A 17,295-nucleotide genomic window follows, 5' to 3' on the forward strand; every position below is an offset into this window, starting at 1 on the left:
TATAGCTGGGTCAAAAGGCAGTTTGATTTAATTTTTTGAGGAATCTCCATACTTTTCCACAGTGGCTGCACCAGTCTGCATTCCCACCAGCAGTGCAGGAGGGTTCCCTTTTCTCCACATCCTTGCCAGTACTTAATCTGTGTTGTTTTGTTGATAAGCGCCATTCTGACTGGTGTGAGGTGATATCTCATTGTGGTTTTAATTTGCATTTCTCTAATGATTAGTGATGTTGAGCATTTTTTCATATGCCTATTGGCCATCTGTATATCCTCTTTGGAGAAGTGTCTATTCATTTCTTTTGCCCATTTTTTGATTGGATTGTTTGTCTTCCTGGTGTTGAGTTTTACAAGTTCTTTATAAATTTTGGTTATTAACCCCCTATCAGATGTACTATCAAATATGTTCTCCCATTGTGTAGTTTGTCTTTTTATTCTGTTCTTATTGTCTTTGGCTGTGCAAAAGCTTTTTTTTTTTTTTTTTTTTTTTTTTTTTTTAGAGAGAGAGAGAGAGAGAGGGATAGACAGAGACAGACAGACAGGAACGGAGAGAGATGAGAAGCATCAATCATTAGTTTTTCATTGCACGTTGCAACACCTTAGTTGTTCATTGATTGCTTTCTCATCATATGTGCCTTGACCGCGGGCCTTCAGCAGACTGAGTAACCCCTTGCTGGAGCCAGCGACCTTGGGTTCAAGCTGGTGGGTTTTTTGCTCAAACCAGATGAGCCTGCGCTCAATCTGGCGACCTTGGGGTCTCAAACCTGGGTCCTCTGCATCCCAGTCCAATGCTCTATCCACTGCGCCACCACCTGGTCAGGCTGTGTAAAAGTTTTTAGTTTGATATAGTCCCATTTGTTTATCCTGTCTTTTATTTTCCTTGCCCGTGGAGATAAATCAGAAAATATATCTCTGAGGGAGATGTTGGAGAGCTTACTGCCTATGTTTTCTTCTAAGATGCTTATGGTTTCATGGCTTACATTTAAGTCTTTTATCCATTTTGAGTTTATTTTTGTGAATGGTGTAAGTTGGTGGTCTAGTTTCATTTTTTTTGCAGGTTGCTGTCCAATTTTCCCAACACCATTTGTTGAAGAGGCTGTCTTTACTCCATTGTATGCCCTTACCTCCTTTGTCAAATATCAGTTGTCCATAGAGCTGTGGGTTTATTTCTGGGTTCTCTGTTCTGTTTTATTGATCTCTGTGCCTGCTCTTATGCCAGTACCAGGCTGTTTTGAGTACAATGGCCTTATAGTATAGCTTGATATCAGGAAGTGTGATACCTCCTCCTTTATTCTTCTTTTTTAAGATTGCTGAGGCTATTCGTGTTCTCTTTTGGTTCCATATAAATTTTTGGAATATGTGATCTATATCTTTAAAGTATGTCATTGGTATTTTAATTGATATTGCATTGAATTTGTAAATTACTTTGGAGAATATAGACATTTTAATGATGTTTATTCTTCCTAACCATGAGCACGGATGGTATATGCTTCCACTTGTTTGTATCTTCCTTGATTTGTTTTATCAATGTTTTATAATTTTCCGAGAACAAGTCATTAATCTCCTTGGTAAATGTACTCCTAGGTACTTTATTTTTTTGGTTGCAATAGTGAACAGGTTTGTTTCCTTAATTTCTCTTTCTGACTGTTCATTGTTGGCATATAAAAATGCCTCTGATATCTGAGTATTAATTTTATGTCCTGCCACCTTGCTGAATTCACTTATCAGGTCCAGTAGTTTTTTGACTGAGACTTTAGGATTTTCTATATACAATATCATATCATCTGCAAATAATGATAGCTTTACTTCTTCTTTTCCAACTTGAATGCCTTTTATTTCTTCTTCTTGTCTGATTGCTGTGGCTAGGACTTCCGGGACTATGTTGAATAAGAGTGGTGAAAGGGGGCACCCCTGTCTTGTTCCTGATCTTAAGGGGATTGCTTTTAATTTTTGCCCATTGAGTATGATGTTGGCTGTGGGTTTGTCATAGATGGCTTTTATCATGGTGAGGTATGTTCCCTGAATTCCCACTTTGCTGAGAGTTTTGATCATGAATGGGTGCTGGATTTTATCAAATGCTTTTTCTGCATCTATTATCATGTGGTTTTTCTCCATTTTGTTTATGTGATGAATAACATTGATAGATTTGCAAATATTGTAGCAGCCTTGCCTCCACAGAATAAATCCCACTTGATCATGGTGTATGATTTTTTCCATATATTGTTGGATCCGGTTTGCTAATATTTTCTTGAGGATTTGAGCATCTATATTCATCAGGGATATTGGCCTATAATTTTCTTTCTTTGTGTTGTCTTTGCCTGGTTTTGGAATCAGAATTATGCTCACCTCATAAAAGGAGATTGGAAGTCTTTCTTCCTCTTGAATTTTTTGAAATAGCTTGAGAAGGATAGGAGTTAGGTCTTCTTTGAATATTTGGTAGAATTCACTTGTCAAGCCATCAGGCCCAGGACTTTTCTTTGTTGGGAGTTTTTTGATAACTGTTTTGATCTCATTTGGTGTAATCGGTCTGTTTAGGTTTTCTGATTCTTCCATATTGATTTTTGGAAGATTGTATATTTCAAGGAATTTGTCCATTTCATCTAGGTTGTCTAGTTTTTTGGCAGACAGTTCTTCATAGTATTTTCTTAGAATATTTTATATTTCTGTTGTGTCAGTTGTTATTTCTCCACTCTCACTTCTAATTTTATTTATTTGAGTCCTATCTCTCTTTTTCTTGGTGAGTCTAGTTAAAGGTTCATCAATCTTGTTTACCTTTTCAAAACACCAGCTCCTAGTTTCATTGATCCTCTGTATTGTTTGTATAGTCTCTATGTCATTTATTTCTACTCTGATCTTTATTATTTCCTTCCTTCTACTACATCTGGGCTTTATTTGCTGTTCTTTTTTCTAGTTTTTTTAGATGCATGGTTAAGTTGTTTATTTGAGCTTTTTCTAGCTTCTTAAAGTGTACCTGTAGTGCTATGAACTTCCCTCTCAGTACTGCTTTTGCTGTGTCCCATAAATTTTGAGTTGTTGTATGCTCATTATCATTCGTTTCTAGGAATTTTTTTATTTCTTCTTTGATCTCATTCTTAATCCTTTCGTTATTTAACAACCTGCTATTTAGTTTCCATGTGTTTGAGAATTTTTGAGCTTTTCTGTTGTGGTTGATTTCTAGTTTCATGCCATTGTGATCGGAGAAAGTGCTTGATATGATTTCAATCTTATAAAATTTGTTGACACCACTTTTGTGCCCTAATATGTGGTCTATCCTAGAGAATGTACCACGAACACTTGAAAAGAATGTATATTCTGCTGCTTTAGGGTGAAAGGTTCTGAAGATATCTATTAAATCAAGTTGATTTAGTGTGTCCTTTAAGTCTGCTGTTTCTTTGTTAATTTTCTTTCTTGAGTATCTATCTAGTGATGTTTGTGGGGTATTAAAATCCCCTACTATTATAGTGTTGCTGTTGATCTTGCTCTTTATATCCATCTAAATCTGCTTTATATATTTAGGTGCTCCTATATTAGATGTGTAGATATTTATAATAGTTATATCTTCCTGTTGGATTGCTCCCTTTATCATTATGTAGTGGCCTTTCTTTATTTTTTTATTTTTATTTATTCATTTTAGAGAGGAGAGGGAGAGACAGAGAGAGAGAGAGAGAGAGAGACAGACAGACAGACAGAGAGGGGGGGAGGAGCTGGAAGCATCAACTCCCATATGTGCCTTGACCAGGCAAGCCCAGGGTTTTGAACCAGCGACCTCAGCATTTCCAGGTTGAAGCTTTATCCACTGCGCCACCACAGGTCAGGCCATGTAGTGGCCTTCTTTATCTCTTACTATATTCTTTGTTTTAAAGTCCATTTTGTTTGATATAAGTATTGCTACCCCAGCTTTTTTTTCATTTCCATTTGCATGAAATGTTTTTTTCCATCCTTTTACCTTCAACCTATGTGCATCTTTTGTTTTAAGGTGTGTCTCTTGTAGACAGCATATGTACGGGTCCTGTTTTCTTATCCATGCAGCTACCCTATGTCTTTTTTTTTATTGAATTTAATGCAGTGACATTGATAAATCAGGGTACATATGTTGAGAGAAAACATCTCTAGATTATTTTAACATTTGATTGTGCTGTATACCCCTCCCCCAAAGGTAAATTGTCTTCTGTCACCTTCTATCTGGTTTTCTTTGTGCCCCTCCCCTCCCCCAACCCCTCTCTCCTTCTTCACCCCATCCCCCCTCCCCCCACCCCCTACCCCTGTTGCCATCACATTCTTGTTCATGTCTCTGAGTCTCATTTTTATGTCCCTTCTATGTATGGATTCATCTTAGTTTTTTTTTTCTGATTTACTTATTTCACCCCGTATAATGTTGTCAAGGTCCATCCATGTTATTGTAAATGATCCAATGTCATCATTTCTTATGGCTGAGTAGTATTCCATAGTATATATGTACCAAAGCTTTTTAATCCACTCGTCCTCTGACGGACACTTGGGCTGTTTCCAGATCTTCGCTATTGTGAACAATGCTGCCACAAACATGGGGGTGCATTTCTCCTTTTGGAGCCGTTCTGTGGTGTCCTTGGGGTATATTCCTAAAAGTGGAATAGCTGGGTCAAAAGGCAGTTCGATTTTCAGTTTTTTGAGGAATCTCCATACTGTTTTCCACAGTGGCTGCACCAGTCCGCATTCCCACCAGCACTGTAGGAGGGTTCCCTTTTCTCCACATCCTTGCCAGCACTTATTCTGTGTTGTTTTGTTGATAAGCGCCATTCTGACTGGTGTGAGGTGATATCTCATTGTGGTTTTAATTTGCATTTCTCTAATGATTAGTGATGTTGAGCATTTTTTCATATGCCTATTGACATCTGTATGTCCTCTTTGGAGCAGTGTCTATTCATCTCTTTTGCCCATTTTTGGATTGGGTTGTTTGTCTTCCTGGTGTTGAGTTTTACAAGTTCTTTATAAATTTTGGTTATTAACCCCTTATCAGACGTATTGTCAAATATGTTCTTCCATTGTGTAGTTTGTCTTTTTATTCTGTTCTTGTTGTCTTTAGCTGTGCAAAAGCTTTTTAGTTTGATATAGTCCCATTTGTTTATCCTGTCTTTTATTTCACTTCCCCGTGGAGATAAATCAGCAAATATATTGCTCTGAGAGATGTCCGAGAGCTTACTGCCTATGTTTTCTTCTAAGATGCTTATGGTTTCACGGCCTACATTTAAGTCTTTTATCCATTTTGAGTTTATTTTTGTGAGTACCCTATGTCTTTTGATTGGATCATTTAATCCATTTACATTTAAGGTTACTATTGATATGTAGTTGTTTATTGCCATTTTATTCTTTAAAGCTGTATTCCTCTTTTGTTATATTCTTTTCCCACTTTGATCTGTTTACACCATGCTCCTTAACATTTCCTGCAGCATTGGTTTGGTTGTAATGAATTCCTTGAAGTTTTTTAGTCTGGGAAACTTTTTATTTCTCCAATTTTAAATGATAGCCTTGCTGGATAAAGTAGTCTTGGTTGTAGGTTCTTGTTCTGCATTACTTTGAATATTTCTTGCCATTCCCTTCTGGCTTCAAGTGTTTCTGTTGAGAAGTCTGATGTCATCCTTATGGGGGCTTCTTTGTAGATGATAGCCTTTTTTTCTCTCGCAGCTTTTAATATTTTCTCTTTATCACTTAGCTTTGGTATTTTAATTATAATGTGTCTTGGTGTAGGTTTCTTTGGGTTTCTTTTTAGTGGAGTTCTCTGTGCTTCTTGAATTTGTGAGAGTTTCTCCTGCATTAATTTAGGGAAGTTTTCAGCTATGATATGATTGAACAAAGCCTCTATTCCTTGTTCTTTCTCTTCTTCTTCAGGAACCCATATGATGCGGATGTTATTGTTATTTCTCTTTATGTTGTCACAGAGCTCTCTAAGAGTTTCCTCAGACTTTTTGAGTCTCTTTCCTTTTTTCTTCTCTGCTTTCATGCCTTCATTTCAGTTGTCCACCAACTCTCTGATTCTATCCTCAGCTGTATCCATCCTGTTTTTAATTCCTTCCATTGTGGTCTTCATTTCTGATACTATATTTGTCATCTCCAACTGATTTTTTTTTAATATTTCAATATCCTTTTTTATACTTGCTATTTATTTAGGTGTTCGTGATGACCATCCATTGTTGTTCTAAGATCCCTAAGCATCCTTACAATCATTATTTTAAAACTCCGCATCCGGAAGTTTGATTATTTCCATGTCACTCAGTTCATCTCCTGAAGGTTTCTCTTATGGTTTCATTTGGATTACACTTCTTTGTCTTCTCATTGTGTCTGTGTGTTCGGGTGTTTTCTTTGTAGAGCTGGTTGAGACTAGGCTTGGCGTTGTCTGCCTCCAGTTTTCACTTGTTTCTAGGTCTTCTTGGGTTGGCATCAGCTATTATTTGTAATCCACTTTTGGATTTGGGCCACTTTGAAGTCTTGGTTTGTTTGTTTTCTTAACAGGTGATTGTCTTGTTTGCTGATCTCAGCAGGGGGCTTATTTGAAACTGTATTAGGGAATGTGGTGGGTGTGACCTGAGGCTCTGAAGTCCTCTTCTGCCAGTTAATCTCTCTGCGGGGTGGGTTGCTTTCTCAGCTTCAGTAGGGGGAGGTGTATCTCAGATCTCCATGGAGACGAGTTACTGCCTCTCTTCCCCACTTCTTGTTTTCAGCTGTGTCTTGTTGCACTGATTGGAGCTGGAGAGATGTCTGTATATCTCTGACCTGGAAGTACTTTTGTATTTTGCTTTGTGGAAGGACCAGCCCCTCCCCCAGTTATGGCCACCTCCAGCACTGAATTAGTCAGCTTTTCATGTCATCACCTGTATTCGTCTCCCCTTCACCATCCATCTCTCTCTCTCTTCTTTCTTTTTGGAAGACAAGCGGGTCTTTCAACACACCTCATTCCCTGGTTGCCAGGCAAGTGGCTCTGAGCAGTATTTACTGGTCTTTTCCTTGGAGTGAGAGCCCAGCCTCACCTTCTCCTTCCCGTTCATGTAAGCAGGGGAGATTCAGGCGCTCCCTACCAGATTTGTTGTGGCTTCTTATTTGCTCCTTGGTTTTTTTTTTTTTTTTTTTTTTAAATTTTTATTTTATTTATTTATTTTAGAGAGGAGAGAGAGACAGAGAGAGAGAAGGGAGGGAGGAGCTGGAAGCATCAACTCCCATATGTGCCTTGACCAGACAAGCCCAGGGTTTCGAACCGGTGACCTCAGCATTTCCAGGTCGACGCCCCATCCACTGCGCCACCACAGTTCAGGCGCTCCTTGGTTTTTGAGAGCTGTTCTTGTAGTCCAGATTTGGTTTTTCACGCTGATTGTTCATAAATTAGTTTATAATCCAGTTCGGTGGTGTGAGCTGGGAGTCTGTGCGTCTGCCTACTCCACTGCCATCTTCAGGTCTTCGAGACTGTTTTGATGGAAGTCGTGAGGAAAGGAGGAGAGCCAAGGATGTCATCCAAGCTTTTATCCCTGGAAACTTAAACCATGAGCTTCCCCATTGTGTTTGTGGTTGGAAAGTGAGCCTAAGTGGCCATTCCTTCCATCACACCAAGTTACAGCACACTCCCTTTACCCTGGATTCCACTGGCTTCCGTAACTCCTGCGAGGGCTGCAAGAGCTTCTTTAAGGTCCACAAAGCCTTAGGGTCAGAAAATATCCTTGGTATAATTTCAGTATTTTTGAATTTGTTATGGTTAGTTTTGTGGTCCAACATATTGTCTATCCTTGAGAATGTTCCATGCACAATGGAAAAGAACGTATAATTAGATATTCTGGAATGAAATGTCCTATATATGTCTTTTATGTTCATTTGGGCTAGTGTGCATAAGGCCAATATTTCTTTATTGATTTGCTGTTTGGATGATCTATCTAAAGTCCTGAATGATATGTAGAGATCGGCAGGTATGATTGTGTTTTTGTCTGTTTCTGTTTTTAAATCAATTAGTATTTTTGTTGCTCCCTAGTTCAATGCACAGTGTTAAAAAGTGTTATGTTTTTTTTTTGATATACTGTCCCTTTATTATTATGAAATGTTCATCTTTGTCTCTTGTTAGTTTTATTATCGTGAAATCAGCATTGTCAAATATAAGTATGGCTAGCTACCCCTGCTTTTCTTTGGGTATTATTTGCTTGGAGAATTGTTTCCCAACCTTTCACTTTAAGTCTACTTTTGTCCTTGCAGATTAGGTGTGTCTCTTGAAGGTAGCATATGGTTCAGTTTTGTTTTTTTATTCAATCTGCTACTCTGTGCCTTTTTATTGGTGAGCATAGTCCATTTACATTTAGGATAATTATTTATGCTTGAGGATTTTCCATACCCATTTTAGGTTTTGTTTTCTGGTAGCTCTGTGTCTCGTTTGGTTCTTCTCTTGTGTTTCTGTCAGTTGTTTCCGTTTGGTGGTATTCCATACATTTTTCCCCTGCTTTGTTTTTTAAGCTATGTGTTTCAGTATTGGATTTTTTGTGGGTGTTTACCATTAGGTTATTAAGAGAAAAATTTGCATATATACAAGTCTTATGACTGCTTCTGTACTCCATATTCCTTTGCTACTGTAAATCTTTATCATCTCCCCTTTTATCTTATTGTTATCACAGATTATCTTTGTTTTTATTGTAACCTTATTGGTGTTTTACTTGTATTTTTATTTTGTTTTGTTCTTTGTGTTTGGTCAAATAAGCCCTTAAGTATTTCTTGCAGTGGGGCTTTATGGTGATAAATTTCTTCAGCTTCTCTATTCTTGAAAAGTTTTTATTTCTCCTTTATATTTGAAGGATAACTTTAATGGATATAGTATTCTTGGTGGTAATTCTTCTCTTTCAGTACTTTGAATGTTTCTTCTACTTTCTTTTTAGTTTCTGCTGAAAAGGCTGATAAGGCCCTGATGGGCCTTCTTTTATATATTATGTTCTTCTTTTCTCTAGTGGCCTTGAGGATTCTTCTTTGTCATTGATTTTTGACAATTTTATTGTGATGGGTCTTGGAGAGAGAGAGCGCTGAATCCTAACCACTAGACCACCAGGGAGGTTGTGATGGGTCTTGAAGAAGGTCTCTTAGGGTTGTCATAACTTGGCGTTCTGTTTGCTTGTTTGATTTGAGGATCTAACTTTTTCCATATGCTTGGGAAGTTCTCATCAATTATTTGTTTGAATAGGCTCTCCATTCCCTTCTCCCTCTCTTCTTTATCTGATTTACCTGTTATTCTTAAATTGCTTTTTTGGTGTAGTCAGACAGTTCCTGTAGAGCTCTATCATTTTAAAATATTTATTAGTCTTTCTCTTCTCTCTGTATAGTTTCTTGTCTTTGATGTCACTGATTCTCTCTTCTATCTGGTCTGTTCTATTAACTAAATTTGCTATTTCATTTTTCAATTAATGTATTGAGTTCTTCATCCCTTTTTTTGTTTTTTTTTTCTGTATTTTTCTGAAGCTGGAAACGGGAGAGACAGTCAGACAGACTCCTGCATGCGCCTGACCGGGATCCACTCGGCATGCCCACCAGGGGGCGATGTTCTGCCCCTCCGGGGCGTCGCTCTGCTGCGACCAGAGCCACTCTAGCACCTGGGGCAGTGGCCAAGGAGCCATCCCCAGCGCCCGGGCCATCTTTGCTCCAGTGGAGCCTCGGCTGCGGGAGGGGAAGAGAGAGACAGAGAGGAAGGAGAGGGGGGAGGGGTGGAGAAGCAGATGGGCGCTTCTCCTGTGTGCCCTGGCCGGGAATTGAACCCGGGACTTCTGCATGCCAGGCTGACGCTCTACCACTGAGCCAACCGGCCAGGGCCTTCATCCCTGTTTTTAAAGTTTGAGTCTCCTTAGTGAAGTATTCATTTTGTTTCTTAATTTGTTTTTTGAGCTCATTCAGTTTCTAGCAGTGTTCTCTTGTATCTCATTGAGTATTTTCAGAACTTCAATTTTGAATTCTCTATCGTTTAACTCCATGCTTTCCATATGGTTGAGATTGCTTTTTGGAGATTTTTCAATTTCTTTCTGAACTACATATCTGTGTGTAGTCACAGTATTTGTTTTCTTCTTCCTTGATGATATTTGAGAGTGTTGTTAAGAAAACTAACAAAAAACAAGTAAAAAAAATTACAATATAAATTAGAAAAAAATTAAAAATGGATGAAAAGTAAAACAGAAAAACCATGGAAAACAAAGAGCAAAAGCCAAAAAATAATCAAGAACAAACAAAGCACAAGAAATAAAAATAAGAAGTATATAAATTAAAGATCAATTTCAAAAGAAAAATGAAGAAATTTCTGCTTTGAGAGGTTTTTCTGTTTTCTTCCAGTAGGTGGTGCTGTATTATAAGTTTTAGCTCTGTGAAACTTTGAATTTCCTCACTGGCTTCTGCTGAGAAGCTGAGGTCCCAATGATGGAGGCAGTCCTGTAGTTGTGATGGTGGGTAGAGTGTGTTATGAGGGTTTTATGGCTTTAGCAGTGGCAATCTCAGGCCTGCCAGCAGTCCTCCCTTCATCTCAGCAGACCAGGGTACCAGAGCACCACTATTGTTCAGGGGAGAGACTAGCTCTGAAGAATTAGCTGTGGTATATGTCTCTGACAGTATTCATACCCGAGGTGAGGGAGGAGGGATATGGGAGGTTGGGGTTCGCACTTCGTTCTTCTCTGTCTCTGCTCCCAGTGCTGGCTGTTGGCAGACTCTGGGAACACTGGTCATGACCCCTTGTTCTGCCACTGCTTTGGTTTAGTATCTCCCCCACTGCCTCTCAATCTCATTGCTCCTATTTTCAGGAGACCCAGTCACTCCAGGTTTCTCCCCTCTCTTGAGCCTATTGTGTGTGTGTCTTATCATCTGCTCCTCCTCCTGAACCCTTTCCACCTTTAGTTGATTCCATGTGCAGATCTTTTCAGAAAATCCTGTGAGCTCAGCTGAGATTCCTTTGATGTGTTATAGCTGTTGAATTTGTTGGAATTTTAAGAGGAGAGATCAAGGGTATCTCATGCCCCCATTACTCTGATGTCATCCTTAAAAGTCCCTTTTATTCTTTTCAAGGAAAAAAGAAACATATGTTAACATCTGAGTTTATATTATATTTTTAATTGTTGCAGAAAGGGATCATGAAATACACATTGTTTTGTACTTTGTTGTTTTTGGTTAATACAGAGTGGGGCAAAAGTAGGCTTACAGTTCTTATGGAAAAAGGCATGCAGGTTATTGTTATTACAATAGCTTTATTAACTTTCATATACTCACAACTGTAAACCTACTTTTGCCCCCCTCTTTTATACTTTAATTTTTTTCCATTTTGACATATCTCGATCTACCTCTTATTTATTTTTAATGGCTTTGTAATTATCCAGAGATATACTATAATTTGTTTACTTAGTGCACTGATGTTAGTTTAGTTTGTTCCAGAGTTTTGCTGGTAGAAATAATGTTGTGGTGAACATAATTTTTTATATATATGGAACTATTTTGAGTGGGATTATTTGGTCTAAGGAATTTTTGTATTAAGTTTTAATAAGTAATGCAAAATTATCTCACTGAAAATTTGTGCTAATTTATATTGCCATCAATGAGAGCTTTCATTTTCTATAAACTTAGTAGTACTGGGTGTTATCACACAGTAAGATTGTTGCCAAATAATAAAAAATATATATTTTTAAGAAAATTTTGTTTGCATTTATGTATTTTGTTTTATGTTTTAGCATTTTGAATTTATTGTGGAGTAAAAATTATATATATTATATAATTGACTTTTCATATCTATGGGTTCCACATCATGAATGCATTCAGCTATGAATTGAAAGTATTCAGAATATAAAGTTACATTGTTGCTGTGAAGGTAGTTCTCTTATCACTTAGACAATTAAAAGGGTTTTAGGAGCTCTGTGCAAGGAGCTGGGAGCAGAAACCAAGATAAATTTTTTCTGTTATTTCGTAGTCATCAAGATTCATTCATGTTTAACATAAAAATTTCCTTTCTTTTTTCTTTTTAATTTTGTTTTATGTATCAATTTTAGTGAGAGAGAAAGGGACAGAGAGAGTGAGAGAGGAACATAGATCTGTTCCTGTATGTGCCCTGACCAGGAATCGAACCAGCAACCTCTGTGCTTCAGGATGATGCTCTAACCATTTGAGCCATCCAGCCAGGGCAAAATTCCCTTTCTTTTAAGGGCCGAAAAATATTTCATTGTATGTATATTCCACATTTTGTTTATTCATTTGTTGATGAGACACTTGATTTGCTTCCACCTTTTAGTATTGTGAGCAATACTGCTCTGAATGTAGCTGTACAAATATCTCTTCAAGGAATACACTTTTAAATTTTCTGTGTATGTAATCATCATACATGCTTGTGAGATAGCTACTATTATATTTATTTGCAAATAAGGAAAGTAATGCATAGAAATAAGATATAATTTATTTGTCTAGATTTACACTGTTTGTGTATTAAATTAGTTTTAACTTTTGTTACTAGTCAGGTTAAATCTAAACTGTGTCAGTAAGATGTTGACTCTTTCCTAATATCTACCATGCAGCAATTATTGGGAAACCAATTATAATCCCTTCTAAATGTTATCAAACAGTTAACTCAGAATCACAGGCACTTCTTAACTTTACATGTCATAATATTTATTATTTCCTTTATTTTTTATTTTTTAAGTTAGTTTTTTATTTTTGTGTGTGACAGAGACAGAGAGGGACAGATAGGGACAGGCAGACAGGAAGGGAGAAAGATGAGAAATATCAATTCTTTGTTGTGGCACTTTAGTTGTTCATTGATTGCTTTCTCGTGTGTGCCTTGACTGGGGGGCTACAGCAGACTGTGACCCCTTGCTCAAGCTGGTGACCTCGGGGTTTCGAACCTGGGTCCTCCACGTCCCAATCCAATACTCTATCCACTGCGTCACCACCAGTCAGGTGATTTTTTAAGTTAGTTTTATGCTTGTTTTTATTTTTAAAATAGTTTGATTTATTGGTTTTAGTGAGAGAGGAAGGGAGGGAGAGAGAGAGAAAGAGTGAGACAGGAACATCAATCTGGTCTTGTATGTGCCCTGGCCAGGGATTGAACTGGCAACCTCTATGCTTTGAGATGATGCTCTAACCAACCAAGCTATCTGGCCAGGGCTTTATTATTTCTTTTAGACATATTCAGAATTTTTCATAGTTACTGGTATGTAAGCTTTAGAATCTTAAAATGTTGATTTCCTGACTAAAGTAACCTTGAAATTTTTTTGAATTTTTAAAATTTAATTTAATTTTTTATAGGGACAGAGACAGAGAGGGAGTCAGAGAGAGGGATAGACAGGGACAGACAGACAGGAATGGAAAGATGAGAAGCATCAATCATTAGTTTTTCATTGAGCATTGCGACACCTTAGTTGTTCATTGATTGCTTTCTCATATGTGCCTTGACCATGGGCCTTCAGCAGACTGAGTAACCTCTTGCTTGAGCCAGTGACCTTGGGCTCAAGCTGATGAGCTTTTGCTCAAACCAGATGAGCCCTTGCTCAAGCTGGCGACCTCGGGGTCTCAAACCTGGGTCCTTGGCATCCTAGTCCAATGCTCTATCCACTGCGCCACTGCCTGGTCAGGCAGTTACCTTGAAATTTAAAAATTTATTTCTACTATTTTTTGGTGGACTTATATTTCTATGCTAATAAAAAGAACCAAGTGTTTTGTAGATTATACTTTCTCCATATGAGCTACTATGAATTTGACCATTGATTTTGAGTTTCTAAATGAAACAAAAATTTAAATGCTTCTTTATTGTCACATTGCTATATTATTATTAAAATTCTATCTTTTTTTTTTTTTTTTAAGTTGGAAAGAAGCCTAAGAAACAAGGGCCTTTCTGTAGACCATAAAAGTGAAAAAGGTGTTCGTGGGCGTCCTGTCACTTCTAAGACATCATTAGAAAGGTAAGAGACATGTGTATATGACAAGGCGGGCTATTATTATGTATAAATCCTATGGTCATGGGTGAGGGATTTGGTCTCTTTGGGTCACCACACAACTTTTAAAATATAAGGATTAAATTCAGTGGCCTGTAAGGTTCCTTATAATCTCTATCTTTCTGTGATCTAAGTCATCTTAACTCCTTGTATTTGTGTATTTGGAACATCTTGATAAGCTTTAGCTGATAATGCAAAAGTGATGATATAGATTGATTATAATGATTGATTTATTATTTGTGGTCTGTAGTGAAAAAGATGCTCCATTTAGCAACTGTGGTACTCTAATCACCGCATTAATGAAATACGGATATACTGGAATTAAATATATGGGGACTCACATTGTGATTATTATCAGAAGGAACTTTTTTTTTTACACTTATCTTTTATTTCATATATTTTGTTATGCATTGGTAAAGTATATGTGTGTTTCTTAATTAAAAACATGTCTTTTTTCATAATTTAGGATGGTTTCAGGATGTTTCACAGGGCTGGAACGGATTAAATCTATTTCAGTTTTTTTTTTTTATAAATAAATTTTTATTTTAATGGGGTGACATCAATAAATCAGGGTACATATATTCAAAGAAAACATGTCCAGGTTATCTTTTCATTCAATTCTGTTGCATACCCATCACCCAAAGAGAGATTATCCCCTGTCACCTTCTATCTAGTTTTCTTTGTAACCTTCCCCCTCCCCCTCCCCCTCTCCCTCCTTCCCTCCCCCTGCCCCCCATAACCACCACACTCTTGTCCATGTCTCTTAGTCTCGTTTTTATGTCCCACCAATGTATGGAATCCTGCAGTTCTTGTTTTTTTCTGATTTACTTATTTCACTCCGTATAATGTTATCAAGATCCCACCATTTTGTTGTAAGTGATCCGATGTCATCATTTCTTATGGCTGAATAGTATACCATGGTGTATATGTGCCACATCTTCTTTATCTAGTCTTCTATTTTTTTTTACAGTGATTAAAGCCTTTGGCCAATACAGCAAGAATCTATAAAAGAGTAGTGTCCTTAACATGTTCACCAAGTCCAAGTTGGCCCCAATACCATGCCAAATCCCTGGAAAATGCCACCCAACCCCAGTTCAGTCTGTTAGGAGCTGTCACAGGGAGCAGGAGTCCAGGAAAAGTCCACATCCAGGAAAAGTCTGCATGGCACTGGAATTGTTGTCACAATTCTATACTTTGCAGCTCACGTCCAAGTCCCAATGACAGCTGCCTCTAGCTGGTAATGATTCAGGTAGACTGGAAAAGCCATCTGCAGCATGTGTGGATATGGAGCTTATCAGAAGGAACTTAAGAACATTTCAGGGTTGGATGTCAGTACATGATTAGAAAATGGTTATTTTACAAAAGGGTATTTATTACATTTTCTTTTTTTGAATAGTAAGTGAATAAACAAATGATGATAAGGTAAAATTTACAATTACTAGGAGATCACACAAATTAGAATACTAATTGGAGTTCTTGAATTTATGTCTGTGTACTCTATAAGCTACTTAGTTTTATATTCCCCTCTTTAGGAAATATGAAAACATATTAGTGACTCCATAGAAGTTTATATGCCTCCTGACCCTCTAACCATACAAAAGATAAATTGTCATGGTGAACATGCAGTGATTATGCTTTGAGCCTCAGAATAACCATGAACTCAATTTATAGACTTGGTTTCTCCAAAGATTATTATAATAATGTTAAAAGTCATATTTGATTTGAGAGATAGAATACTAGAAGTAGAGGAATCATTTTTTTTTTAATGAAAATAATCAACAATTTCTGAGGGTTTGCATGGACAAGGTGATTTTATGGGAGAAAGACCCTAAAAACCTTCATACTTCAAAATTTATATCATTCAAGTTCATTTTCCTATAAGAATGCTTTTTAAGTAGTGGGAACAGGTTCTTTGAGGATAACAGTCTATTTATTACTTCTTTAATATTACCTTTTAATTTTCTGGCATTAATCTAATATTTCCTAGTTTTTTTTCCCCCCTAAATTATCAGCTCAGCATAAAGTGGCAATTGTTTGGCTTTTCTTATAGAGTTTACCACATCAGACTTACGTTCCAAAGTTACTGGTTTTCAGGCATGTTATCTCTTAGCACTATGATGTCCATTTAAAATTACTGTTAGAGGATTAAAAAAGATTTTAAAATTTAATAGCAGTGGATATTGAAATATATGCACAGCAGTGACCGAAATAACCCTGTTTTTAAAACACAGAGAGAACAGTGTTGTTGCCATGACCCTGACAAAGGAACTTGGATGGTTCTGTTTATTAGTCAAAGTGATTCAATCACTAAGCAATAGTGTGAGCAGTTTTAGTTTACTCAGCCAGTTTTGAAATAATACAGAGTGGTTTTTGACAAATTTTTTAAATTTGGAGGTCTGTCTTTGTATTATTTCGGAATTTGTAGCTGTATTACATTAGTTCAGCTTCCCAAAGTTAAATTGTTCATAAGATGCTTCTGCATTGTATTTGTGGGGAAATGTGCTTGCATATTTAAAAGTGGAATTAAAAAAATAATCTCTAATGTATGGTAGAGAGGACCTGACCAAATCCGAGTGGCATAAATTTATGAGGGGGTATCTCTCTTTACTTTAAACAAGTTTTTCTCTACCTTTACTAAAAATTTTGGAGCTTTTGATTCTTAACTGTTTTAGACAAGAACCAGTTTGGCTTGCTTATTCTCCAGGAACTTTTCCCCTCCCCATCGATCTCATTTTCACTACCAATGAGCTTAGAATTTGTGCTCATGGACTTAGTTCTCTGGTAATACAACGTTCTTATCAAGTCACTGTTCTTTCTACCTCACCCATTCTTCATTTTGGCATATCAATAATAGATTACATGAGTAAAATTTTCAGGCTGGGTCTGAATACACTCTGTTTATTATTATGGCAGCTAACATCTATTGAGTGCTTATTACATGCCAGTAATTAGGTTAAGCCTGAATTAGCTCATTTTATTTTCATAAGTCTGTGAGAAGTAAGTAGTATTGGCCTTATTTCACGGATGAGGAAATTTAGGTCTTCTAATTTATTAAAATGTGGAAGAATAGTTAATATGTTTCTGGGAAACCTATTTTAATATTAGTAGACTTAATTTTTTAATTTTAGTCATATATTATTGAATTCTACTAGGCTATCTGAAACATTTTACAAATTGCTACTGTGCAGGGAAGTAAAAGCAACAAAAATATATCTGGGAATGGGGAAAATCCCTTTATATTTGTCTGACTTTAGAACCTATAATCCTGTCTACTGTATCTGATCTCACTTCTGAAGATTGTAATACCTTTCAGTGTCTTTAAAAAATTGTTTTATTGCAATTTACGTATTTTAAAATTTACT

The 17,295-nt window shown here is 36.9% G+C and overlaps 1 protein-coding gene across 6 annotated transcripts in view; it reads left to right on the plus strand.

Annotated features, from left to right (window-relative positions):
• The window catches only part of SENP7 (SUMO specific peptidase 7), a 135,068-nt gene that overhangs the window by 14,705 nt on the left and 103,068 nt on the right, over positions 1 to 17,295 (plus strand). For all 6 annotated transcript variants that reach the window (XM_066347761.1, XM_066347755.1, XM_066347754.1 and 3 more), the window contains one exon: positions 13,803 to 13,900. In XM_066347761.1, the coding sequence (XP_066203858.1) occupies positions 13,803 to 13,900 (98 nt within the window). The remainder of the gene's footprint in view (positions 1 to 13,802; positions 13,901 to 17,295) is intronic.

This window comes from Saccopteryx leptura, chromosome 8 (genome assembly GCF_036850995.1).
Source record: "Saccopteryx leptura isolate mSacLep1 chromosome 8, mSacLep1_pri_phased_curated, whole genome shotgun sequence".
NCBI lineage: Eukaryota > Metazoa > Chordata > Mammalia > Chiroptera > Emballonuridae > Saccopteryx > Saccopteryx leptura.